General features: G+C 44.2%; 1 protein-coding gene across 1 annotated transcript in view; it reads left to right on the plus strand.

Annotated features, from left to right (window-relative positions):
- The window catches only part of DNAH9 (dynein axonemal heavy chain 9), a 128,684-nt gene that overhangs the window by 60,842 nt on the left and 40,351 nt on the right, over positions 1-27,491 (plus strand). Inside the window, exons 22-27 of the mRNA XM_054083560.1 lie at positions 4,755-4,919; positions 5,792-5,932; positions 8,822-8,992; positions 11,508-11,630; positions 22,441-22,634; positions 25,745-25,893. Of these exons, the coding sequence (XP_053939535.1) occupies positions 4,755-4,919; positions 5,792-5,932; positions 8,822-8,992; positions 11,508-11,630; positions 22,441-22,634; positions 25,745-25,893 (943 nt within the window). The remainder of the gene's footprint in view (positions 1-4,754; positions 4,920-5,791; positions 5,933-8,821; positions 8,993-11,507; positions 11,631-22,440; positions 22,635-25,744; positions 25,894-27,491) is intronic.

A 27,491-nucleotide genomic window follows, 5' to 3' on the forward strand; every position in this document is an offset into this window, starting at 1 on the left:
ATTAGTAACTCAAAATCTGCAGCGCTTCCCTCCCATGCAGTGAAAGAACTGCTTATTAGAAAAGAGTGAAAATAATGCAAATTAGGGATAGCATCTTTTGAAGTCCCTGCTTCTTCAGGGTGTGCGCGTTGTGGAAGACGTTTGAGCACAGGACCAAGGAAATACACCCCTAGGTACCAGCCAGGTCACTGGCTCAGGACATGGGGCTGTAGTCTCGCTTCAGAAAGCACTAAGTAGATGCAGATTGGTGTAAGATGTAGTTTTCTTTTCCTGTAAGAATATTTAAGACCTTTTTCCCTCTATCAACATAGCGAGATAGTAACAGAGGCTACCGTCTCTCCTTTCTCTCCCATCTACTTCCCTTCTGCTACAGTCTTGCTGCCCCAGCAGCTATCAGGAGGAGAGGAAAACCAGCCTGGTATTCCAGATGTTCTGCTGGATGGGGAACAGTTAGCCAAAAAAAATCACTTTCCTGCTGGGATGAAAGCAAAGACTTGTGTCCTTAGACACGGTGAGGGGAGCCGACAGTGGCTGCAGATGCGCTGCCTGCTTGGGGGGACCACTGGCCAGTATTTTCTCCTGCCCCTAATCTATCTACTGGTGTGGACAAAGCCACTAGGGCTGTTGTCTGAGAGCACGGGAGAGCTTCTTGAAGACACAGATTCGAACCTTTGGATTCCCTAAAGGAGAGACCACTTCTCTAGGTGTGCTTTAATCCATCCTCTCTACCTTGGGACAACAGGGGCAGGCGTTTGGTGTGGGAAGGTTTAGGGCTCTGGCTCAAGGGCAGATGGAGGGGACTTCTACAGTCCTGCACAGTAGTTTCTGAGCTCAAAAGCTCGTTATGGGCAAAGACGGAGCACACCTTTTATGTGAGACTAGAATTTATTATTAATAACCTAATCAAAATTCATCAAACAGCTACTATTAGTCCAACTACAGTAACACTAACATTTTAGAAATGTTTTCTCAACACAATTTATTCCCATAATATTTTTCTTCCTCGGTTCCTAGCTGTTCAGTCTCTCTATCCCTTCCTATCTTTGAAGCTATCTTTAGCTGATTCATAGGATTACATTCCTGCTATGACAAGTGTTCAGATCCTAAACGCTCTACCGTATTTTGGTTCTAGAGAGAGAGCAGATTGCCCAGGGAAGCTGTGGCTGCCCCATCACTGGAGGTGTTCAAGGCCAGGTTGGATAGGCCTTGGGAGGTTGATCTAGTGGGATGTCCCTGCCTGTGGCAGGGGGGTTGGAACCGGGTGATCTTTAAGGTTCCTTCCAATCCACACCATTCTATGTTTCTGTATTTGGGTTGTGATGGACAGAGTTGAGGCTCCTCTTCAGAGAAGGAGGTGCTCTGCAGGAGTGGACTGAAAATGCAAGGATTTAATTTTTTTTTTTGTCAGTTTGTGATGTCAAAATAATACAATAAAACCAGCAGAGAGGAGGAGAGGAAGGTGGCAATTGTGGCTCACCGCAGTTTGGTGTCTGAGCTGGGAAGATTTGGGAGTGAATCCTGCAAAATTGGCCTGTAGCTCTTTATTTGTCATGGAGTGGAATTTTGAAGGCTCTCAGAGTAACCCATTCACCAGAAGCAGCGCTGTTATGTGTCAACTGTAAAATAACAGATAATTAGCTCCACTGCAGAAATAAGAAATGATGACCTTGCTGGTGCTGCAAACAATAGCATGATAAAGCCGCAACAGATGCAGGCTGTTGTGGAGAATCTGCCATTGTAGACGCTTCTAAGGGTGCATTTCAGAAATCGCCTGGTGATTACAAGCTCTTGGAGCAAAAATCACACCCGTTCTCATTAATAACTCCGGGGCTTACAGTCCATGGCCTGGAATAATAGCTTGCAAAATGTCATTTTTCAAGGCATGCTATGCTTGAATGACAAGAACACACAAAATTAGCCATGTTAGTTTTCTGTTTCAAGACTTGTAAAATATTTACCACTGTGGGCAAGCTCCTGTGTGTAATACCTACAGAACAGGCCTTTAAAACCAGCCCTTTATAGCTGAAATACCAATAAAAGGCATGCTTCGGTGCACACACTGTTGAATTCCTGGGATGACATTAACGTGGAATGAGTGTATGTGCAGCAAGTATGTGAACTTTCAGCCCAAATGTTGAAAGATGACTTAGTAATGAAAATCATAGAATTATGGAATCATAGAATCACCAGGTTGGAAAGGACCCACTGGATCATCGAATCCAACCGTTCCTATCACTCCCTTAAAACATGTCCCTCAGCACTTCATCCACCCTTTCCTTAAACACCTCCAGGGAAGGCGACTCGACCCCCTCCCTGGGCAGCTGTTCCAGTGCCCGATGACTCTTTCTGTGAAGAATTTTTTTGTGAATATCCAGCCTGAACCTCCCCTGGTGGAGCTTCAGGCCATTCCTCCTTGTCCTGTCCTCAGTCACTTGGGAGAAGAGCCCAGCTCCCTCCTCTCCACAACCTCCTTTCAGGTAGTTGTAGAGAGCAATAAGGTCTCCCCTCAGCCTCCTCTTCTCCAGGCTGAACAACCCCAGCTCTCTCAGCCGCTCCTCGTCAGACTTGTTCTCCAGCCCCCTCACCAGCTTCGTTGCTCTTCTCTGGACACCCTCCAGAGCCTCAACATCCTTCTTGTGGTGAGGGGCCCAGAACTGAACACAATACTTAAGGTGCGGTCTCACCAGTGCCGAGTACAGAGGGAAAATCACCTTCCTGGACCTGCTGGTCACACCGTTTCTGATCCAAGCCAAGATGCCATTGGCCTTCTTGGCCCCCTGGGCACACTGCTGGCTCATGTTCAGTCGGCTGTCAACCAGCACCCCCAGGTCCTTCTCTTCCGTGCAGCTCTCCAGCCACACTTCCCCCAGTCTGTAGCACTGCATAGGGTTGTTGTGGCCCAAGTGCAGGACCCGACATTTGGCCTTGTTGAACCTCATGCCATTGGCCTCAGCCCAGCAGTCCAGCCTGTTCAGATCCCTTTGCAGAGCCTCCCTACCCTCCAGCAGATCGACACTTCCTCCCAGCTTAGTGTCATCCACAAACTTGCTGAGGGTGCACTCAATGCCTTCATCCAGGTCATTGATAAAGACATTGAACAGAGCTGGACCCAGTACTGAGCCCTGAGGAGCCCCACTTGTAACTGCCTCCAGCTGGAGTTAACTCCATTGACCACCACTCTCTGGGCCATCCAACCAGTTTTCGACCCAGGAGAGGGTGCGCCCATCCAGGCCAGAGGCTGACAGTTTCTGAAGCAGAAACGGTTAATCTGCTTGAAAACCCCTGACAGCAAAGCAAATACTGCTGACTCCCATAAACATTGTGGATTTGGAAAAGGCATAGGGTTACTTTTCCCATTTCTAGGGCTCTTCCAGACCTTGTAGGTGGTTGGGAGGTGTGGGTTTGTTTTTCCAAGAACGGTCTTTGGAGCATTAAATGTGCCAGTTGCCATGGTTTGTCCAATTCCACGTGCACCATGTCTACTACTTCATGGAGCTGGCTATCTTTGGCAGGGCTGTAGAACACTCTTTTGCAAGCTACTTGAATTTCTTGATTGTGTCACCTTAATACAGTCTGAAGGTTTAAAACTGTCCCACTGTAGTGTTTTATGTACCAGAGTGTTAGCGATTGACTTCCTTTATGTAGTGAGTAGTCACCAAGCTTGTGTCTTAGCAGCATCCAAATCAGATGCACAACTTTCCTACGGGGTGTTTTCTGTCATAATGCTAAAAATGGGCATTCACAATAAGACCGTAGAGTGGAATAATATAATATATCCGGAATCCAGGAAAGATTCCATTTCTTTGAGCAAACGCATAGAATAGGGCATTTCATGGGAGAAAGCGTATTCTGTAGGATCAGTTCTAAAGGGAGCCAGGCGAGAGTCTTTGTTTCCACCAGGAACAGCGTTAATGACTGGTATTTCTGCAGAAGAGGGGGAAATGGAGCAAGTATTGGGGGAGAAGAGAGAGGCCTTTCACAGAAACTGGAAGAATTTGCCCTGTAATTCAAAAGTTCCACTCTTGAGGCGAGATGGTTGGTGCTGGTTGGTATCTGGTTGGCGCTGGTTGGTATCTGGTTGGCTGTCTTAGTGCTAAGTTTGCACATCCTTTGGCTGGGGGACTTTGCCTTTGCATGCACAGCTTCTAGCGCTGTAAGCCAGCGGTCCCAGGGGCATCTTGAGGCCAGAATACAAACACAAGCAGCAGTCAGGTGAGGCTGTGACTTTGCCCTCAGTCTTGAACCTGGGTTGTGCTCATCTCTGGACCCCAGTGACCTTGCTGCTCGTTTTACCATGAGGGTTTAACTCCTTGGACTTCATTGGTGGGGTGACTGGTCTTGATGTGTATTGGCAAGTGCAGAGGTTCACCAGGAAAGGTGGGAAGCAGCAGGGACTGTCCAGGCTGACTTAAACCAAATGAGTAGATATTTCTTAGAAGGTGGAGAATGTCTGAGATAGGGGGTGAAGGTCTTTTCCTCCTGATTAATTTCTAGCGTTTTAGTACATCTGTAGTGAAAAAGGCTCCGTTCTCCTGGTGCTTTCTGTGCCGTACAAGGTTCATCTGAGTTGATGGCTTATTGGATAGAGTGATCCCCAGAGCTCTGCCCATGCCCAGGAGCTGCAGAGAGCAGGATTAAGCAATATTGGACTATAGCGATTGCCAGGTAGAAGCCTGTTCCCATGTGAAGTTGGTTAACCCTTACTTTACCACAGGTTTACCACAGCTAAAACTTTCTGAATTTCTTATTTGCAGTCGGAGCTCACGAAGCAACAGAACGGATTCAAAATCACATTGAAAACGTTAGAGGACAACTTGCTCTCTCGGTTGTCATCAGCATCTGGGAACTTCCTGGGAGATACAGCATTGGTGGAGAACTTGGAGATCACAAAACAGACAGCCGCAGGAATTGAGGAGAAGGTACGTAACCTATAGAAAAGCATTTGTGTGATGATATCTTGAAGGATTTCTGGCTGGAGCGTAACTTCTTTCTGTGCCTACCTCTACCCCTTCTGCTGAGTAGAGAATAGAAAGTGGTACAAATTGAAGTGCCTTCCACTCTGGACAGCTTCAAGCCATTTAATTCTTTGGGGCTTTTGTATGTTAAATGGCCTATTTTAAAACCAGTGAAAATGTCACTGCCTGATTTAAAGACAATACAATCTACATACTGTATCAAGGCAGCTTTAAACTGTTCCAGTGGAGTCCTGAATACATCACACTTTCTCAGTTAAGATGGATTTTAGTACTGACTGGGGACTGGAATCTGTTGAGTTTGCGATCTCAGGCAAAAAGGATTTTTGCCGTGTCCATCACAGCAGCTGTGCAGGCACCTGGCCAGCAAGGTAGGGGTGTGTTACATGCTGGTGAGGAAGGGAAATGTATAGCTCCTATCAGTTAGCAGTTCTCAGCCTTGGGGAAAGCTGCCTTGAGGGCAGGACTAAGTCTGTTCAGCCCTGTGTTATTAGACTGCACGGGATGGGGGCAAATAGCAAGAGAAAGTCATCGATGAGAAAAGCAGTTCCAGCCAGTGAAGAGCAGAGACCCTAGCGAGAAGCTTGGAATGAGGGCTGGGCAACAGGATGGTAAATGCAGTTAAATGGAGGATACACCAGAGGAGGAGAGGTGCGGAGAGCAGGCATCTCAAGCCTGGCTGCACCGTGGATTGGAGGGTGGAGGCTGGTCCTTGCAGGTTGCCCCCGATTTGTGACAGATGCTAACCCTCTCCTGGGCTGCACGTTCAATTCACAACCATGTTTTCACAGTAGTTTTGTTCTGTGTTTTCCTCCCAGGTCCAGGAGTCTAAGGTGACAGAAGCAAAGATAAATGAGGCCAGAGAGCACTACAGGCCTGCTGCCGCACGAGCCTCTCTGTTGTACTTCACCATGAACGACCTCCATGCCATCCACCCCATGTACCAGTTCTCTCTGAAGGTACTGTGCCCATGAGCTGTGGGGACCTCCTCCCACCTGCAGTGCCGCTGCTTCTCTCTCTTACTGAGGTTCAAAGTCATCGTCTTGGGCCCCTCGGGGATATCTGAGCTCCCAGGCATAAAGTTGATCAGGCTAACGCCATTCTAGTGATTTGGTTTTATGGAAAAGTTGCCTGTAATTTATTTCTCTTTAAGTCTACTTTACATACATTACTCTTACCTTTAGTTGCAATAGTGTTTAGCACCCATTGGGAAAGGTTGGTCCAAAGCTCACTGCAAACACTGTGCTGCTCAAGACTGGGGAAACCTTGGTCCCTGAACAGTTTTTATGGACCTGCTGCACTAAAAATGGAAGTGCAGACAAACCCTTGCCCTGGCAGAGGGGTCTCAGTAGGTCTGGCCAGTAGACACCCAAGAAATTTTCGGAGTATTGTGCTGGTTTGGGCTAACGCAGAACATTTTTTCCCGACTTTTCAGCCCAATAGTTCTTATCAAGGATGTTGGTGTGCAGAGAGGCTACTGCTCACACCTATTCTTGTGGAAATTAAGGCCATCGCAGAGTCACTGGCAAGGGAGATCAAACCTGCTGGGAGGTGTGGACCGGACAGGTGACACAGCCTGCCCAACAGAGCATTCCATGCCATATATTCCTGTCAGGATAAAAGCTTAGGAATCACGAGGGTCATTTTTCGCCCCCTTCTCTTCCCTGTTTGTTGTTCAGGGAGGTCCTTGCCTGTCTGTCTGCCCCTCAACCCATCCACGTGTTCCTGGATGCAATTCCCGAGTCCAGCTCCCGCCTGCTGCTGAGCCCAGTCTGGGACCTTCCCCACCCCACCCCTGCAGGCTCAGCAGTGACGATGGTCATTGGAAAGCTGGAAGTGGCTTTTGTGCACTTGTATATGTTTTTAAATTTTCTTATTAATGGTTTTCTTCCTTTTATTATTATTATTGTTGCATTAAAATTGTTTTGGTGTTAGTTTCCAACCCGCAAGTCTCGGTGTCCGTTGTTTCCCTTTTTCCTTCTCTGTGTGGGAAGCTGCCCAGTTTTAACTACTGACCAGGACAGGGGAGTGGGCTTAACCGGGACAGGTATTTATCAAAGAGTTCTGCTTTTAATGTTTTAATAAAAGTAATACTTTTTTATCATAGGAGAAAGGTATTTTGGGGGCCGGAGGGTTAAATGAGATAGCATCCTAATCTAGAACTTCTTCCAAACGATTTCTTACCTTGACAAGTGTCCTGAAAAAAGTAATTGAGAAAAGAGTACAATATTTTGAGCCGCATCCACACAAAAAAAAAGCTTTTCTTTTTGCTGTTTATGACTCATATGCTGAAATAATTTTACCAGAAAAATGTACAGAGTATCTTTTGTGCAAGGGTGCCTTTTGAAAGATTCATTCCTTACACATACATAATAGATAGAGGAGTTTCTGAGGTTTCACCTTTAATCTACATCTTCTGGGGTTTGTTTGGTTTATGTTTTCCAGTTAACATTAGCGATGTGTATAAATACATAGAAAATTATTGGGTGAAATGTTTTTATCTAATAAATGTTGAAGACAGATCATAAAACATTGTGTAAAGATGCACGGAAATGGTTTTAAAATACTTACACACAGCTAGAAGCCCATTATAAATTAGAGCACATAAGATTTATTTGTATCTCTGCAGCATGTTTTAACACAATTTAAAGAACTTAAAGCAAGAAAATCCATTCTGCAATTATTTAATAATGCAGTAGGTATCAACGTAACTTTAATTTGTTGAGGCATTGTTTTTCCTTTCTAGAACCCTAAAAATAATGCTGGCAACACAGACATGCCTAGTCCGGTTGGTGAGATTAATTTGTATTGGCGTGGTTATTTCCTATCAACTGGATCCCACTTTATGGAGCCTTTGCAACACTGATCAGGACTTAACCTTTGTTTTCTTTTTCTTATTCCAGTTGCAGTTGATAATTTGCGAATGGGTTTAATTCGGGCAGCTCTGAAAGTTTTTTGTCTTTTCCCATTTCGTTCAGAAATGTTGTTACAAGAAACCTTAGTATCTTATATAAAAGCATCAGTCTCAATGCATGCACCCATCCCTGAGGGGATTTCACTGACTGCTTAATCCCTTTTCCACAAGATGAAGTCCTGCCTGCCCTTCTCACCTCCTCATTCTCCAGCCAGGAAAATACTCATTGGACTTTTTTTGTTTTTAATCTAGGAGAATTGCTTTTTTCCAAGTTGAAGCATTTGTGCAATGGGAGGTGTGCTTCCCTCTGGGAGTGCTGCTATCTTTTGCCTCTCCGTTTGCAGATAAAGTGGACTGTGTAATCCCTATGAGAGAAGACATTTGGCCAGAGAAATGTTTCCTACACCTTTTGTGTCTTAATTCAGTCAGCCTGTTTCTGCACTATTTTCTCAAGCCCAGGAGAACATAATGTCACGGAGAATGTCATCATTGCCTGGCTCTATGTTCTGGAAAAAGCAGCTAAAGGCAGATATGGGGTTTGGCCTCTAGGTGTGTTCTTCCGTCTCCTGAAGCTGGTGGGCTGCGCTACTGGAAGTGGGAAGTAGATACCAGGAAAAAATTCTTCACTGAAAATGTTCTCAGCACTGGCAGAGGCTGCCCAGGGAGGTGGTTGAGTCCCCATCCCTGGAGGGATTTAAAAGATGGATAGATGAGGTGCTCAGGGCTATGTTTAGTAGCGGATGGGTACGGCTGGACTTGGTCTCAAAGGTCTTTTCCAACCAAGCAGTTCTATGGTTCTATGAATGCTTTCTTTGTCACTCCAGAGAGAAAGTATCTGAGTCAGTTTTGCTTATTGCTGCACTTCTGGTGGTACCAAGGAGGATGCAAAGACCATCTAGAAACCATCGGTGTCTGTCTGTGTCTCCCCACCTAGGCATTCAACATCGTGTTTCAGAAAGCCATTGAGAGGGCACCTCCAGATGAGAGCGTCGCAGGGCGTGTGCTGAACCTCATCGACAGCATTACCTTCTCCGTGTTCCAGTACACAACCCAGGGGCTGTTTGAGTGTGATAAATTGACCTACACCGCTCAAGTTACCTTCCAGGTAAACACCACCATTTCATGCAATTTGTATGCAACGATTTATTTTACCGGCAAAGATATTGGCATGCAGAGAAAGTTCCGACTGTCACAGCTGTGGCCTTCAGCATCAGAGCAGCAAATGCAAGGGCTGAGGAACTGATTTTCTTCTCTGCCTCTCTTGCTGATAAGTGTTACAGGTGCTGTGTTTGATTTGCATTATGCTGACATATGGTTATTTGAGAGAGTAATACCAGCTTGCAGGACCTGAAAAAGAAGGGCAATGTAAGCTGGTCTTGAAGGCTTAATGGTTTTATCCAAAAGAAATGCATTCTACATGCCTGCTGTCTTTTGTCTGGTATGTTAGTGTAATGATCTGAGCAAGGAGACCTTTGTATGCCCCTACGCTAAAATCGGATTCAATCAATAAATAGTGCTTGGTATGGTGTTGCGAAGTTGTTACTAAGTTTGTGCAGTGAATGACTTTAAATGCTCTGTCATGTAGAATGCAGATATGAAGTTTGTACTGTTGAAACGCCGTGCAGGTCTAGTTTGCCTTGATTCAGCGTTTGCCACAGCTTTTTAAATTCTACATAACAAAATTCTATGTTAAAAGGAGAGCAGGTATAGATACACATATATGTAAAAAATGGAATCTAACAATATATTTAGTTAATAAATTTTCTGTGTGTAAAAGCTTATGTTTTGCAAAGTCAGACTGTCTGACCCAAAGGATACCTAAATTTTCCAGTCTACATGTTTAAAGAGAGGATTTAAGTAGCACACATTCTGCTTGTGACCTCGTTAAGCATTACAAATTGTTATTGGGTCACTTTGAGCTGTCAGTAAAACCAGCATCCACAATTTCAGTGTGTGGAGGCAGCTGAGTGATGAGACATGGGATTCTCCCACATAAAAAAGCAGTTGGCGCTTGGATTGAGTAACTCGTTGCCATCATTGGTGGAAGAGATGCTGTTGCCCAGTAGGCAATAATGAGATACAGTTTAGGATCTGTGACAAGGAAATGACAAACTCGCTGCTTTATCATTGCTCTTTTTCTGCCCAGAATTGATATTCAGGGTTTTGGAGTTTGGCTCTGAGATGTCAGCAGTCTGACAGTGCACTTGGACCACTGGCTGCAGTTGGGTTCATGAGCATGTGTGGGTTTCCAGAATTACCTTGAGCGTTGCTCTGGTGGTTTATTCCACGTGTCATTATTCCTGAAAGCCACTGTCGATGGTAAAAACAGAACAAAATCTTCGAATCATAAATCATAGAAGATTGGAAAAGACCTTTAAGATCATTCAATTCAATTGTCAGCCCAATACCACCATGCCTACTAAACCATGTTCTGAAGTGCCGCGTCTACACACTTTTTGAAGCCCTCCAGGGCTGGAGACTTCACCACGTCACTGGGCAGGCTCTTCCAGTGCTTTACCACTTTACCGCTGACCCTTCCCCGGCTCCGTTGCCCTTCTCTGGGTGTGCTCCAGCCCCTCAGTGTCGTCCTTGTACTGAGGGGCCCAAAACTGAGTCCAGGATCATCAGGAATAGCTGAATGACCATAGGAACCTACCTGATGCACAGTTTTCTGTTTGGTTGGCGTTGTTTTTTTTTTCGGTTTTCATTTTGTTTTGGTTTTGTTTGTTTTTAAACATTCTCCATTTACTTTCAAAATGGAACCTGATAGTGAGAGGTGGATAAGACCTTGTACCATGTGCTAGGGATGCGCACTCTGGTTCCGTTAAAGAAAGCTGTCTGTTCTCCAGCTGCAGGTATCAAGCACAGCACTTGCAGTACACCCTGCAGGCTGTGTCTCTGCTGGCAGGGACTTCTCCTCAGCCTGCTATCTGTGATCAAGCCCTTGCTACACAGTTTTCCCAAACTTTGGTCTTCTTATGTTGCCAATCTCCATTCTTGTTTCTGGTCTGCTTTTGGGGAGACCCAAAGCACCTACGTGGCATGCTTCATCCCTCCAACGTGAAGCACTGTGTACTTGTTAGCCACAAGTTTGGCAGCTGTGTGATTGAATAATTAATCATAGAATCATAGAATAGTTTGGATTGGAAGGGACCTTAAAGATCAAGTAGTTCCAACCCTCCTGTGATGGCAGGAACACTTCCCACTGGCTCAGGCTGCCCAAGGCCCATCCAACCTGGCCTTGAACACCTCCAGGGATGGGGCAGCCACAGCTTCCCTGGGCAACCTGGGCCAGGGCCTCACCACTCCCGTGGTGAAGAAATCCTTCCTTACGTCTAGTCTAAATCTGTCCCTCTCCAGTTTATACCCTTTCCCCCTCATCCTATCACTCCAAGCCTTTGTGATCAGTCCCTCTCCAGCTTTCTTGTAGCCTGTTTCAGGTACTGGAAGGTCGCTATAAGATCCCCTTGGAGCCTTCTCTTCTCCAGGCTGACAACCCCGACTCTCTGAGCCTGTCCTTGGATGGGAGGTGCTCCAGCTCCTCCCTGCTAATCTGCTGGAGTGTATTACTGTCCTGTATCCTGGCTGCCTAAGGATATCTTGTTTGTTTGGAATTACAGATACTTCTGATGAATGAAGAAATCAACGTGGTAGAACTGGATTTCCTACTGAGATACCCAGCGCAGACCGGAGTCACAAGCCCTGTGGACTTCTTGTCTGATCACTCCTGGGGAGGAATCAAGGTATCACTCCGAACACTTGGCAGCTGTTAGACCTTCCCATTGCAGTGTTTTACTGCTGATACAGTCATTAGCCTCAGTGAAAAAGATGAGCTTTTTGCACTCAGCTTCCTCTCTCCCACTGTGTGTCTTGGGGTTTTTGGTTTAGATGGAAACTATGTGATGCCAAGAGATCTGCATGTACTTCTACTGAACTGTGAGATGGGAGGATGTAAATGTGTCCAAGTGTGCTGCACATGTCAGGTGTCTTCAACCTCTGCATTCCTCTTCTGTCCCCACAAGCCACACAGCTCAGAGTTGCAGTCACTGGTCAATAATCTGCGCTACTTTGATGCGTTTCAGGGTTTTCAGCTTGTGAGTTCTATATTATCAGATACTCGATACTCTTCAGACTTTTTTTTTATGATGATTGTAGTATTGATTTTGTTATAAATAATATGTCTGCTGTCAACTTTATTAGTGTTTGTATTCTATTAATGTGCATTGGTTTATTAGCCTTTGAGGGTTTGGCAACTTCAGTTACTTGAGGCATGGTTTTAGTACAATCACATTTTGTCACAGACTGCTATAATTAGGTTAATTAGTCATGGCTTCTTTACAGCTTATTAGCAGGCTAAAATCTCCTTTTCTTTCATCGGAAAGATTAAGTGTTGTAATAAATTGTTTCTTCAACAAAGCTTGAGAAAAGCACATTTCAGATCCGTATTTCAAATTCAAAGTGGAATTTCGCATTCTGATAATTTTTCACAGAAACATTGAAAATGCTTCTGGACAAAGTGCTCCTCTTGCCAAGGGTTTCAGGCCAAGATAGTAGCGTCAAAAGAAATCGATATTGGTATTAGTGGCCCATTCTGTGCCTTCTGTTTTGTTCACATTCATTTCAAAGGAAAATGCATTTAATGTTGAGGACACTGGGCTTGCAAGTAACCTCTGTGACTTGGCTTATTATTTATTGGGTTTGTTTGATGAACAGCGTATATAGGCTAATAATCCTTTGCAGTTGTGCAGCTGTGTTCATCATAGAACCATAGAATGGTTTGGATTGGAAGGGATCTTAAAGCCCATCCAGTTCCACCCCCTGCCATGGGCAGGGCCACCTCCCACTGGCTCAGGTTGCTCCATGCCCCATCCAACCTGGCCTGGAACCTCTCCAGGGATGGGCCATCCACCACTGCTCTGGGCAGCCTGTTGGAGTATCCGACACACATTTATGATTCAATCTTCCAGCTTCTTTTACGTTCAGTAAAAAGTTTTACAGAGCTTTTTGCCATAATGTGCGGACCAGGGAAGCTCAGTATTTACCACCAAATGAAGAAACCCACACACCTTTCCAGAAGGGCACGGTTTGTAGGGAACGGTAATATCTTTTATTAGATCTACTGATAGACTGGGTACATTTCAGGCTCTTTAGTGGGTCTTTAAGGCTGAAACAGGAATTGAATTCCAACTAACTACAGGCTGAGAAAAACTGCTCTGAGCTTAACTCAATTCTGCTCATCAGTCAGGCTACGTGGGAGAAAAAGCAGTACCTGTGGAGGCACTTTAGTTCGCTCCGGAGCAAGGGGAAATGTTAGCAGCAGATACAGTCATTAGCCTCAGTGCAAATACTGCCTCTGGGTTGTTGAAGGGTTAGTTAAGAGCAGGAAGGGGAGAAAATGATACCATTTAATGAAAGTGGTGCCTTTGCTGAGTCCCTGACTGTGGTGTTCAATACATTTGGTCATTTCAGTTCAGGCCTGTCTTTTGCGGATACTTAATGATCTCTTGAGAAGGCAAAAGTATACTTTTACTCTTAATGAGGTTTTCTACCCTTTTTCAATTTCTTTGATTACACTAGGTTATATTTTCCTCACCATTTGGGTTCCCAGAGCTTAGCTTGAAAGTTTTTATTTCTGTTGTTACTTCTGAAAATGTTTTTTTGTGTGTGTGCAAGGTTGTAAAGTTTCTCCTGCCTTGGTTGTTGGTTACCTTACCAATAAATGTGTGGATACACCTTAGGCCATGAAGGTACAATGATGCTACTGCTTGAACTACAGGACATTTATCCTGGAGAAGAGGAGGCTGGAGGGAGCCCTTATTGCTCTCTGCAGCTCTCTGAAAGGAGGTTGTAGTGAGGTGAGTGTTGATCTCTTCTCCCAAGTAATAAGCGATAGGATGGGAGGAAATGGCCAAGTTGTGTCAGGGGAGGTTTCATTTGGATATCAGGAAAAATGTCTTTATCTAAAGAGTGGCAAAGCTTTGGAACAGGCTTCCCAGGGCTGTGGTGGAGATGCCATCCCTGGAGGGGTTCAAAACGCATGTAGCTATGGCACTTTGGGACATGGTTTAGTAGGTACAGTGGTGTTGGGCTGACAGTTGGACTTGATAATTTTAGAGGTCTTTTCCAACCTTAACGATTCTGTGATTCTATGACATCCGATCACAGCCAGGTGCAAAATGGCCATTTTGTTATTCTTGTTGTGAGATTGAACTTGTAGCCTGTGTCGATTAAGGTGTTGATTCCTGGATGGGAGATGAGTATTGACTGAATTGATCTGGGGTTTATGGCTGTTGGGTGTTCCAGACTATATATAGACTACCAAGTGAAGTGGGCCAGCAGCTATTTTCTGGCCCTGGCAGGTTGTGACGTTGCACAGCGTGAATACATGCAGCGAAACTCCACTTGTCTCCCAAACTAGAGACGCCTCACATATTGTTTTCTTCTGGCAGTCTCTGGAGTTATCTAACCCCTTGGCTGTATCCAGTCATTTTCTGAGAGCAGAGGGGTTGGCCAAAGTCGAACGTGAGCCAGCGAGATACCAGCAAACTATGTGGCTCATGTGAGCTCATGCCTGGATGTCTTCTGTAGCCATGGATTCAGGAGAGAATCAGCAGGCAAGAAAAGAATTGTGTGTCTTCTCCTCACTGTGTAGTTATACGAGGGTCTGAGATGGATAGATGGAAACATCTCGCCTTAATCTGAGACAGGCTTACCCTGAACCAGCTGATGCATAAGCATGCTTTTAGTCCTGCATTAACACGATCTGCCCATCAGTAGGGTTTATTAGCTTAGGGAAAGCCTCAGACAAGGCATAGTTACACATCTTCTGCTCAATGCGAAGTGCCGAAAGACTACACTTGTGTTTCTTAGGGGTTCAGCAGAGCGGTTTGTATTTGCCTAGAAAAGATCATATGAACATACCCAGAGTTCTAGCTAGGTTCCTCCTGAGCTTCACCACTACTAAAGAAGCCAGTGGTCTTTACCTTATGGTGTGAAGACCCTTATGGTCTTCACTCTCACAGCTGCCTTTGCCAAAACTGACCGTTTATAGAAGATGGGGATGGTTCTCAAGGCAAAACATGCATTTTCCTGTGATCCTGGTGATCGATGCTGCAAAATTCTCCCAAGCTCTGGCTCCCTCCATGCTGTGCCCTTCCTGAGGAGCTGCGTCCATGTTGCCTCGTGGCCCTTTGCCTCCTGCTGAACTCTTGTGGTCCCTGGTAACTGTGCATGCGTCTGGCCCCCACCACAGCAGCCTGTTCCCTCGGGCTGGATCCAGGCAGCTCTGCATCTCCTTTGCACAGATACATATTTCCCAAGTCTGATTTTCTTTGTGATATTTTCTGCAGCGCCTCTTCATTGCTGAAGGCAGATGTGTCCCATGGGATAAGTGAAGCTATTTAATATACAGCAAGAACACACCTGGCTAACTTGGATTACTTCTTTATCCAAATCATTTCCCTCATCTTTTTCTGAAGAGGAAGAATTTTCATTATGTAGATATGAAAACGCTACTGAAAGGGCATTGTTTAATAAATGTGGTGTTGATAATGAGCTCTAAATACTGAATTCAGCTTTCGAGGAGGAGAACAGCAGTAGACAAAGTAGTATATTAACTCCATATTTATAATTTTGCAGAATGCAGATAAGATTGTGTGTGTGGCTTATGAGATAAAATACCAAATCATATCTTTTACATTTAAGAAAACTGGATGTTTTTTAACAAAAGAGCAGAAATCTCTCTTCTTTCAGTTTTCATACTTTCTAGACACTGAACTTTTTCATTCTGGTCGAAGTTTCGTTGTGACACAATCTGCCGCCTATATTGTGTTCTTTGTGCTTAAGCAAGGTGCTTTGATCAGGCTGGTCAGATATGAAAGGCTCGCAGCTCGCCACGGACGTTCCAAATTATTATTATACCAGCAAATCGTGGTCTTAATTAAACCGCTTCCATTAACTCAGTTCTTCAGATATACAGCACATCTTTGATAGAGAACATTGATTATGACACTTTGTTGTACATTTATCTGCTCACATCCAGAAGTTTCCTAAGAACATTCATCCGTCCTCACCTGCACTCAAGACTCACAAAAACATTCCCATTGTCTCACAGAAATACTATTTGAGAACATTTTACCTTTTTTTTTTATCTCCTTGTCTTTTTTTAACTTGCTGGCTAATGATCTGATGTTTATCTGGAATACGGCAGAGATTTTGATGACATCAAATATTTAAAGACATGCTTTGTTGGTTTAATTGGAGGGTGGAAATTTTTCTGGATGCCTCTGCAGCAGCGTCAGCCTCCATCCTTCACTCTCAATGTTACCCGTGCCACAAAGCCTGCTGTCAGCTGGTCATTTCACAAGTAATAGTTCTTCCACTCTCTAAATGGAAGGGAAGGGAATCGTATGCAATCATAGAAGGATTTGGGTTGGAAGGGACCTTAAAACCCATCCAGTTCCAACCCCCTGCCATAGGCAGGGTCACCTCCCACTGGATCACGTTGCTCAAAGCCCCATCCAACTTGGCCTTCCATCGCTTAAGTTGTGTGGGCAACCAGGTCTGGATGTTGTCGGTCTGACAGTACCACAGCTCAGGAGATGTGCCCCGCTGGTGCTGCAGAGCTGATCCTCATAAACTGAGGAGGCACCTTCAGCTGAAACACAGAGGGAAAGGCTTGAGAAGGGCACGTTGTCGGAGTGTTTACACCCTTCCTGTTAGAAATGAGCACCTACCCCAGGACAGATGTGTGCTTTGATCCATACAGGAGCCTTAGTCATGAAAATCTCTCCTGGAGGGAGGTGCTAAGAGTGGCTAAGAGGCCCGGGTGGCTTTGGCACAGGTTAGGTCTGCTACATCCTTTACTTGTCATGTGTAATCAGAGAATCATAGCATGGTTTGGGTCAGAAGGGATCCTAAAGCTCATCCAGTTCCACCCCCTGCCGTGGGCAGGGACACCTCCCACTGGCTCAGGGGCTCCAAGCCCCATCCAACCTCGCCTTGAACCCCTCCAGGGATGGGGCAGCCTCTGGGCAGCCTGGGCCAGGGCCTCCCCACCTTCATGGTGAAGAATTTTCCTGTCTGTAAATGACATTGCCTTTCCAGGAGAAGCGTCAGGGTCAGCTGCAAAACTGCTGAGCACTCTGGACTTTCCCTTTGTGGATCCTGCTTTGCTTAAAATCTGTATAACGTACTTTAGAAAACCAAACTTCCTTCATTTTGCAAGTGAAATCATGACTAATTGTTAGGATTTAATCATCTCACAGGTTTAATAACCTGTGAGAATATTAAATCTAATTTCTTTCCAGTGTTGTCGATTTGTGTGATTTTTATAGAGATTTGCTGTTCCGTGTGTTCCTTATAGACCTCATTTTTTTTGAGTAGAGGGTTTTTTTTCCTTTTTTTCAGAAAAAGCAAGATCTATAAGGAGCAAGAACTGAAGTCTGAATCCATCCTAACCTGAAGACTCCTTATTTGGAGAGCTTTTAAAAGAAAAACAACCTCACAATACTTTTTTTATTATGATTTAATTGCTGCTTTTTTAAGAACCAGCCTCATGGCTACTGGGGACCGTGGTTAATAGGTGTTAGAAGCTCACTTGGACAGCACTGGTTTTACTTTCACTGTGTTTCTTTCCACGCTATTTAGGTCAGCGCAGAGCATGGTAATAAGATACTGGCTTGCCTTGCCTTGCCCCTCAGCTGTTCTCCCCTCAGATGACCCTGGGGCAGCGCATTTGAAATTATGGAAATGGTTTAAAATGCAAAACAATCTTTTTTCTTAAAGAATAATTTCCTTCAGAGCTGGGGGGGAGAAAAGATGGAGATTATTTCTTTTTATATTTCATGAAAACTTATGAAATGATGCCTAAAATCGAGGCCGTTTTGGACCAGATCGTGTCCTTAGAGTAACTGCCTGTAGAGATAACAGCAAGTGTTTTCTCTAATAAATTTACAAAAGCTTGTAGTGCATCTGGCATTAGAAGATAAATTGCACGCAGTAGCAGTGACACCAGACCTTTGAAGTTTTCTTTTCACTAAAGACTCAGCTCATCCTCTGGAGGCAGCAAGCAGTGAGGGGCAGCGGAGTGCATCATCTCCTCATTGTGCCCGTCTGGTGGAGACTTTTTCTTGTTGCCCCAAGACAGTGTCTCTGCAAAGATCCCCTTTTGTCCCCCCTCAGAAGGGCATTATGTTAAGGACACCTTGAAAGGACACCAGCATTGCTCTGCAATGGCAACTAGGATTTCTTTCTCGTAGCCAGTGGCTGATACACATTGTATTTCCTAAAAATGTGAGAAAAAAAGACAGTGCTTTGCATTTGTGAATGTGTGAAATCTGTGGATCTGCTGACATATCGGCTCCGCTTTAAAGCTGGTTTTGACTTAGATGAGAAACTGTCATAGGAAACCAAAGTGATAAAACAAGTTGTCTGTGATTCAGTGAATGTAAAATCATTTTCTCTGAGGAAACAATGATCCTTGCCTTGACATGGTGTGAAGAGACTTGTTTTCATAGAATCATAGAATACTTTGGGTTGGAAGGGACCTTAAAGCCCATCCAGTTCCAGCCCTCCTGCCATGGGCAGGGACACCTCCCACTGGATCAGGCTGCCCAAGGGCCATCCAACCTGGCCTTGAACACCTCCAGGGATGGGGCAACCTGGGCCAGAGCCTGACCACGCTCATGGTAAAGAAATTCTTCCTAATGTCTAGTCTAAATCTGCCCCTCTCCAGTTTATACCCATTGCCCCTCGTCCTATCACCACAAGCCTTTATGAAGAGCCCCTCTCCGACTTTCTTGTAGCTCCTCCAGGTACTGGAAGGTTGCTATAAGGTTTCCTCGGAGCTGTATCTTCTCCAGGCTGAACAATCCCAACTCCCTCAACCTGTCCTCATACAGGAGGTGCTCCAGCTCTCTGATCATCTTTATAGCCCTCCTCTGGACCTGTTCTAACAGCTCCATATCCTTCTTATGTTGAGGATTCCAGAACTGGACACAGTATTCCAGATGAGGTCTCACAAGAGAGGAATAGAAGGGCAGAATCCACTCTCTTGACCTGCTGGCCACGCTTCTTTTCATGCAGTCTGGGACACAGTTGACCTTTTGGGCTGTTGAGTGCACATTGCCCGGTCCTGTTGAGCTTCTCATCAACCAGCACCCCCAAGTCCTTCTCAAGTTTTCCTGGCAAAGTCTCATTTTGTGATATCAACTCAAGACTGTCCTGTTTCCAGCCACTAGAGATGATGACAGCTTGGGTTGCAAAGATATGAACTGGTGTCCTCCAGCCCTTTTGATCACATTTCCTTTTGATGAATGTTTTTTGTCTGTTTGAATTTCCATGGCAACTCTAACTCATAAATGTATTTTTCATTACATTGACAAAAATAACTACCCCACACAGGCTGATGTGTAGTACCCATCTGCTGTGCAACGGACCATTCCTGTTTTCACTCTTGCTACTTGGAAACGGTGACATATTGTTGTTGGTCTAAGTTTCATGGAAAATTTCACAGCAAAGGTATTGAAAAGCAATTAATATTCACAGAAAGAGCAGTGATTGAGATTGCTTTCATTGCACGGGCCTTTAAATAACAGCATCTCTTATTAATACCATCACTCCTAATAAATGCAATTAAAATTGTTGACTAATGAAAGTTTTAGTGTTAATTTATATAATACAGACTTTATACTTGCAATTAGAGCTCTCTTGATTCTGCAACATGTTGTTCGGGGAGAGAGAGACTGTAATCTCTGATTACATGTCTGTCATTTGGTAAGAAGAAAGCAGTTTTTCAGTTTCCCTTGTTAACTTCACCAAGAGACTTCTTGAAGCATCAGCAGCCTAAGTGATATTTTAAGTAAGCCACTTCAAAAGTCAACAGCGTTAAAATGTTTTATATAAGCACTTGCATTGATGAATCCACTGACTTCAATGTTTGACATTGTATTTGGTTCAGCTATGAGAGGTGCGTCATATATATTGCTGCAAGGACAAGGCTTTGGCAGATCAGAGAATACTCATTGTTACTCTCAAGCTCAAGTTCTCATGTTCTGTGCTCCCGTTCCTAGTTCTCCATAGAAAGTGAGATATGGCACTGACTTTGAAGCAAGTACTTCTGTTGCTGACGTTTCACCACGTTAGTGCTAATTCGTACGTGGAAACAACATCCGCTGCATCACTACTTTGCTTACACCCTTCTTCATGAATTCCTCAGGGTCCCTGGGAGTTTGGCATGCGGATGGTCAGCACCAAATAGATTCAGTCTATGCTGTAGCTATGAAGTCATAGAATAGTTTGGGTTGGAAGGGACCTTAAAGATCAAGTGCTATTGCAAGCACTCTGCGTTTGTCTCTGTCTTCTTAGGAGTTACTAATGAAATTGTGAATTTGGGCAAGACATGATTTCTCAGCACTTCAGGCAGGGCATTTGCGTGACATTCAAAGCCCTTTGGGCAAGTGCTTATTTTTCCATTGAACTGAACAAGGTGTGACACCGGTATTTTTCAAGGAGCTTTCTCAGTTGCTTTCCACAGTGGAGCAGTATGGCATATGAGCTGGATCATTAATGGTGCAGAACACCTCTGCCCATCAAGAAGCTTCTGCTTCTCTCCGAGTGCATCCTTCCGTTTCTATAGAAAATAGCTCATTCACTCTCTTTTATTCTTCACTTGTCTCTTCCACTTCATGTTCAACTGCTTACAGCTTCAGATTATGCAAAACGCTCTGAAGATGTTTGTTTCAGCGAGAATTTTGCTTGAAAACCAGAAGAACCTCACAAGCTGTGCAATACGTTTTGCCACCACTTGTATGAAAAAAAATTTGGATTCTTTACTTCTCTGCATAACATTTATAGTTGGCACTTTCTAGCAAGAAAAATCTAGCTACATTTTCATTGTAATTATCATTTATTTACTGCCTTACTCAGCTGTACATTGGGACATTCTTTTGTTTCTGCTACCATTCTCAGCTACCTATTTCTTGTAGTACTGAGTGGTGTGAATTTGGCAAGTCTAAACGTGAGTGATTTGATTTGTACGTTGGCATGGGATGGTCTGCATATTTGTACAAAGAAATCACCCAACCATGTACGGTTTGCACAGTGTTTAGAGACATTTGTGGCTTTGTGGTCATTCTGACTGTGTGGTAAAGTCTCGGTGCTGCGGTGTGAGCAGCAGACTATGGAGATAGAGAGTTGTACGCACAGGGGAACAGGGAGAAAAATCATAGAATCATAGAATAGTTTGGGTTGGAAGGGACCTTAAAGACCATCCAGTTCCAACCCCTCTGCCAACCCCAGTTCCAACACCTCCCACTGGCTCAGGCTGCCCAAGGCCCATCCAACCTGGCCTTGAACACCTCCAGAGATGGGGCAGCCACCACTGCTCTGGGCAACCTGGGCCAGTGTCTCACCACTCTCATGGGAAAGAAATTCTTCCTTATATCAAGCCTAACTCTGCCCCTCTCCAGTTTATACCCATTTCCTCTTGTCCTGTCACCATAAGCCTTTATGAATAGTCCCTCTCCAGCTTTCTTATAGCCCCTTTCAGGTATCAGAAGATCTCCTCTGAACCTTCTCTTCTCCAGGCTGAACAAGCCCAATTCTCTCAGCCTGTCAAAAATAACTGCATGTGTATAAAGATAAAGAGAATGAATATTCCAAGTATGAAATCACTTTAAAAAGCAGTTTTGGTGAGTTTGGCAAGCTTGAGTTTAGCTTTGGATACGGAGCACCCTGGATGCTGCAATTTTGGAAAACACTATGTTTTCCCATCGATTGTTGTGATTTTTGCTGTACAATTCTCTCTGCATCTGTTGGAACACTAGGGGGGCTGTCTGCAGACCTGCAGCTCCCAGGAATGGCAGCAATGTGCTCCTCCTCTCAGCTGCCAACTCAGAATTTCCAGCTCTCATCCAAATCAGGCATTTCTGGGCTCGCTGATAGTAGCGAGGGTGTCACCTGAGGTTTCTGTGTTCTGGTTTCAAAACAGGAGAGCAAATTGCTTCTCGCTTTGGTTATGGAGACCTTCATTGTGGATGGTGCCCAATGCTTTCATCCTTTCCCATACTGTAACTTCCCAATTCCCATGTCACAGCGACTGTGCTGCAGGGAAGCAGGCCTGGATGCCGTATGTGGCTTTGTTGGCTGGGGAAGGATGTTGCAGTGAAGTGGGTGAGACCATCGGGGAAGGCTGTGGTAGGTGCAGCATGATTTTGGAGCTGAGGTTCTGTGGGCAGCCTTGAGACACATTGCAGTTCAGAAGATCCACGTGGACATGTACTTTCCACAGGTATGAAAGTGTCCTCAGTCATATTTTCCCGTGGCCCTGCAAATGGCCTATGTTAATTCCTGCTTCTGTGACAGTCTGTTGCCAACAGAACTGAGAAAAGAAGGAGGAACAAAGTCTAATCCTGGTGTTTTTCCAGCTGTGGTTCCCAGGCTCCAATTATGACCCTTTTGGTGGGACAAAACATGAGGAGTCAGTAATGGTAGAAAAATTGTTTGAAGGCACGTAGGATTGTTCTTCTGAAGACCTTCCTTGAATTTTTCTAGGCTCTTGTGTCCATGGAGGAATTCAGAAACCTGGATCGGGATATTGAAGGGTCTGCAAAACGGTGGAAGAAATTTGTTGAATCTGAGTGTCCTGAAAAGGAGAAGTTCCCCCAGGAATGGAAGAACAAGTCAGCTTTGCAGCGCCTGTGCATAATGAGAGCCATTCGACCGGATCGCATGACCTATGCTGTCAGGTAGGGGCTCTTCGTGGCCATCTCTGTAATGTTCTTGCTTGGAAGGCACATTTAGTGGTGTGTTTTCTAGGGAACAAGAGTAATTCAGGAATATGTTTAGATTTTAGTTAATGATTTTCAGCTGAAAGAGAGGAGATTGAGATGAGATCTTAGGAAGAAATGTTTTGCTGTGAGGGTGGGGAAGCACTGGCCCAGGGAAGTGGTGGCTGCCTCATCCCTGGAGGTGTTCAAGACCAGCTTGGATGGGGATTGGAGCCCCTGATCCAGTAGGAGGTGTCCCTGCCTGTAGCAGGGGTTGGAACCGGATGGGCTTTAAGGTCCTTTCCAACCCAAACCGTTCCACGTTTCTATGATTTATTTATTATGGATTGTGAGTTCTGCAAGATGGTTTCCTGTAAAGGAGTCTCCTGAACGAGTCATCTCTGAACTCTGCGAGACAGTCAACGCAATTCATTTAACTGGAACTTCTTATTTAGGGAGACCTAACCCAACATCCCCAGTGGTAATGGAAAAAAGTATGTCACACTGGGTGAGGAGCAGACATACCCAGTTAGAAATGAGCGTCATCATGACTGCTAGAGTCTTTTAATGAGCAATACTAATTAACTACTGAACTAGTACTAGCAATACTAGCGAACTTCTAGTGTTCATTAGGGTCAATGTTAGCTACTGTCATAGAATCATAGAATTGTTTTGTTGGAAAAGGTCTTTGAGGTCATTGAGTCCAACCTGAGCTGCCCACCACTAAACCATAGCCCTGAGCACCTCATCTACCTATCTTTTAAATCCCTCCGGGGATGGGGACTCAACCGCTTTGCTTATGGCTCTTCCTTAGGCACAGGAATAAAGCGTAGAAATAAAGGAAAGTCTTACAGAGGTTTTATCTTTTTTTTTTTTCCTGTAAAATGCAATATTTCTGCGATGCTAATTGTAAAACTTGTAGTTGTAAACTAGATACTGAAGGTAACTTGGTGAATCTAAACTGTATGAAGGTGTGCAAAAGCAATATGCTTCTTCCAGGAGAAACTAAAGGTCTTTCAGCCCATTAGGACTTGTTTTCTTCCTTCTCTGTCTTAGTCGTCTATGATCTGACATTTCTGCTATGCCTCTCTTGCCACTGCCTCTCAGACAGGTTATATTGCTCCACCATCTGGCATGTGCATGTATAGGGATGTGTGTGGCAGATTGCGCTGCTCAGCGTATGGACTAGATTTCTATCTGTGCTTTAAATTTCACAGAAAAATGCAGACAAAACTGACTGAAGTCTCACTATGGTCTGTATTATTATTTTTTATTAAATTAAATACTATAATTTATCGCAATTACACTGTTCTAAACTATCTTATACATTTGATACTCTTATAGGATTAGATTCTCCCCATCTTCTTCCATCTGAAAAGATTGTTTTTACTGTTTTTCTTTAGTTTGAGTAAGATAAATTCTTGTCTTTCTGAGCTTTTCAGTGCATGTTTTGTTTAAGCAAGTTTAATTCATTCCTTTCAATCAAAATGGAGATACTCACATAGCTCAAAAATAACTAGAACATAAACTTTCAATTCCTCGATTCTTTTCATATTACCCTTTTATGAAAAGGTAAAGGAATCCAAGTTCAAAAGCTGGGGTGGATATTTTTAGTGTCTGGGTGCATCAAGCTTTTCTGTTTGCACAAGAGTATTTAAATGATTTTTTTTTGTTTTGTTTCTTATCCAGAAGCAGGTTAGAATGTAAACATGTGCAGTCAGAAACAGTTCACAGAGCCTACACCAGGTCTTTGTAGAACTTCATGAATAAAATTCTTTTTAAAATACAGGATAGGCAGAAACCAGGCCTGAAAGTGTTAAGAAGAGCTTTTGTTTAGGGAGATTGCATACCCTAAAAGCGAATTTGAGATTATTGGTAACAATGGCAGTCAAAATGACTTTGACTTCCAAGTTCCTCCTTAAGAATATCATGTTCCTCAAAAAAAGCCACTGTACAGAAGGGTAGTGGTCATCTGGTGTGTTATTTTCCTAAGCACCTTCAAAGCTGTGTTGTGTCTGTGACTCTTAATAAAGTAGGGAATCCTGGAGAGCACTGGAGAGCTGCACGCTCCGGCCATGAGGACTTTAGCCTCAACATCCCTGGTTTAAGCAGTAGCATTTTAAGATTGTGTACGTCTTAACGCATTCATCGAGTTTTGGGTATCTGCAGTGTCAAATTGTGGTATCAAATCCCACAAGCTGTGAATCCCAGCAGAAACAGACTTGTTTCTGAGTGCTAGAGTCATAGAATGCTTTGCGTTGGAAGGGACCTTAATGCCCATCCAGTTCTACTCCCCTGCCATGGGCAGGGACACCTCCCACTGGATCAGGTCTTGAACACCTCCAGGGATGGGGCAGCTACGATGTCTCTGGGCATCCTGGGCCAGGGCCTCCCCACCCTCTTCCTGATATCTAATCTAAATCTCCCCTCTTTCACCTGAAGCCATTCCCCCTCGTCCTACCCCTGCTCTCCCCGATCAAGAGCCCCTCAAATGCTGTGGAGCCCATTTTCGTCCTGTTCACTCAGTTCTGTTTTCCCTCGTGACTCTCATACGGAGGCTTAGCTACACCCGATAGATATTCTTAGAGCTTTTCTCTTTTATCTTTCCAGAACAAAGTCATTTTGTAAATCATCTGGATTTTTCATTACTTTTGGTGCTAAATCTAAAGGAATACTGTTTCCTCTCAAAAGGCTGCATGGACTACAAAGCGCACAGCAGTTGTCTGTATATTAACTTAACTCTTTCTTCTCTCCTGAGATACCTCTGTCAGAATCAAGCCCTTACTTGTATTGAACTTCTGAATACAGCGCTGGGCTGGTAGGTCGCGCTGTTTTCTCTTCTCACGCCCTTTCATTTGTCAGATATTGGTGTGCCATATTTCATTTTATCCCTGTAAAAGTGCCAAACATTGTTCTGTAATGATCAATCCTGAAGCCCAGCCTGAAGATTCACTCTGAAATTATTCCATACCCATTTTTCTGTTGTTTCTAACTTGTTGGAATCAGCAAAATGAAAACAAAGTTTCATTTAACTGATTATTTGCAGGGAAATCTGACTTTTCTGAACAAAACATTTTTCTTACTGGCAGAGATTTTGTAGAAGAAAAGCTTGGCAGTAAATATGTGGTGGGCAGATCTCTGGATTTTGCAACAACCTTTGAGGAATCGGGACCTGCAACCCCAATGTTCTTTATTCTGTCGCCAGGAGTCGATCCGCTGAAGGATGTGGAGAAACAAGGTAAATAAATCATGTCTCTAGGCATATCACAGCACTGCTTTTTATCTTCTGCATAATTATCTTGGCATGACATTCTTCTGTTTTGGGTTTTTTTTTTTTCCCTCATCTCTTTTTAGCTAATGGAGTAATCTGTTAAAAATAGATAATTGTGAAGGGATGTAATTGTTTCTTTTATTGGGGTTTTTTTCTGTTTTTCTTGGAGGTTTTTGGATAGTCATCTAAAGTTTAAATTAAACTTCTCTCTTTCCTGCACTGCCTGGATTCCCAGTGTGGTTCACACTGCAGTGATTTCTGAGTCGGTCTTGTACACAACCTATAATTTACGTCAGAGATATCTAATAGACTGTCAGATAGCTAAAAATAAGCATCAGCTCCCTATAACATCCTGCTGGTTAGTGGCAGAGTTTCCTAGGTTTTAATTTACCCTTTCTGAGATTGTTGTGATGCGGATGGTTGGATGGAATGCTGTCAGCAGGCTTTGAAGCCAAGGGGGTTTGTCTAAGGTTTCTTACCTGAGAAGGCAGTCATTTCTGTTCTGCACCGCCTGCTGTACTCAGCACCTGTGCTCAAATGCTGCCAATGTGCAGAATTTGTTCCAGGTCTCATTTCCATTGTAGAAGAATTACTCTTCTCCGATTGAACATGGCAATTACAATAGGTCTGGAAATGGGGTCACATCTGACTGTTGAGCAGAGGTCTCTGCACTCACTTCTTTTGAGACTGTTACAGCAGAAGGGGCTCCGTTCTCCTTGAGCAGATGGGTCAGAGGCCTTTGAGTGGTGCTTTAAGGCTGCTCAAGATTGCCATTCTGTTCATCAGAAGTCTTTTCTCCTTCTCTAGCAGTGTGCTACCCTTATCTCCAAGACTATGACTTGTGGTCAAGCTCCGATGCTCCTGGCAATGGGGAGTGTAGTATATTTGAAGTGTTTGGGATAGGATGGGATGGGATGAGATGGGATGGGATGGGAGAGGAGAGGAGATGAGATGAGATGAGATGTGATGTGATGTGATATGATATGATATATGATATGATATATGAGATATGATATGATATGATATGATATGATATGATATATTTTAGCTGGAAAAGACCTACAATGATCATCTCATCCAACCTTCCTGACCACTTCAGGGCTAACCAAAACATAAAGTGTGTTATTAAAGGTATTGTCCAAATGCCTCTTAAACATTGACAGGCATGTAATTCATAATACCATAGTAGAGCTGCTGGATGGCTTTTAGCAGGGAGGTCCCCAGACTAAATGTCAGCAACAGAGAAACCAGTAATGCTGAACTAAGCCATCATCCAGGCAAGTGGTGGAAGAATGCTGACCTGTGGATTTCTTTTCCTGTCGGCAATGCACCTTCTCGTCATCTCAGAATAGTGTTTGAGTCAGTCTTTACCCACATTCCCACAAGCAGCTTGCAGAGGTGTTGAAGCTCAGGGCAGCCTGAGGCACAGGCCAGATGGCCGTTCTCAGTCGTGGGGAGTTCCTGGACTGTGCACTGTTTCATGCTCTTTCTGCTCTAACGTTAGGTCTCATTGTTAGGAATTGAAGGGCGCTTTCCCCCTGATGCAGGTCCACGCAGGTGCCTGG

This window comes from Cuculus canorus, chromosome 18, assembly GCF_017976375.1.
Source record: "Cuculus canorus isolate bCucCan1 chromosome 18, bCucCan1.pri, whole genome shotgun sequence".
NCBI lineage: Eukaryota > Metazoa > Chordata > Aves > Cuculiformes > Cuculidae > Cuculus > Cuculus canorus.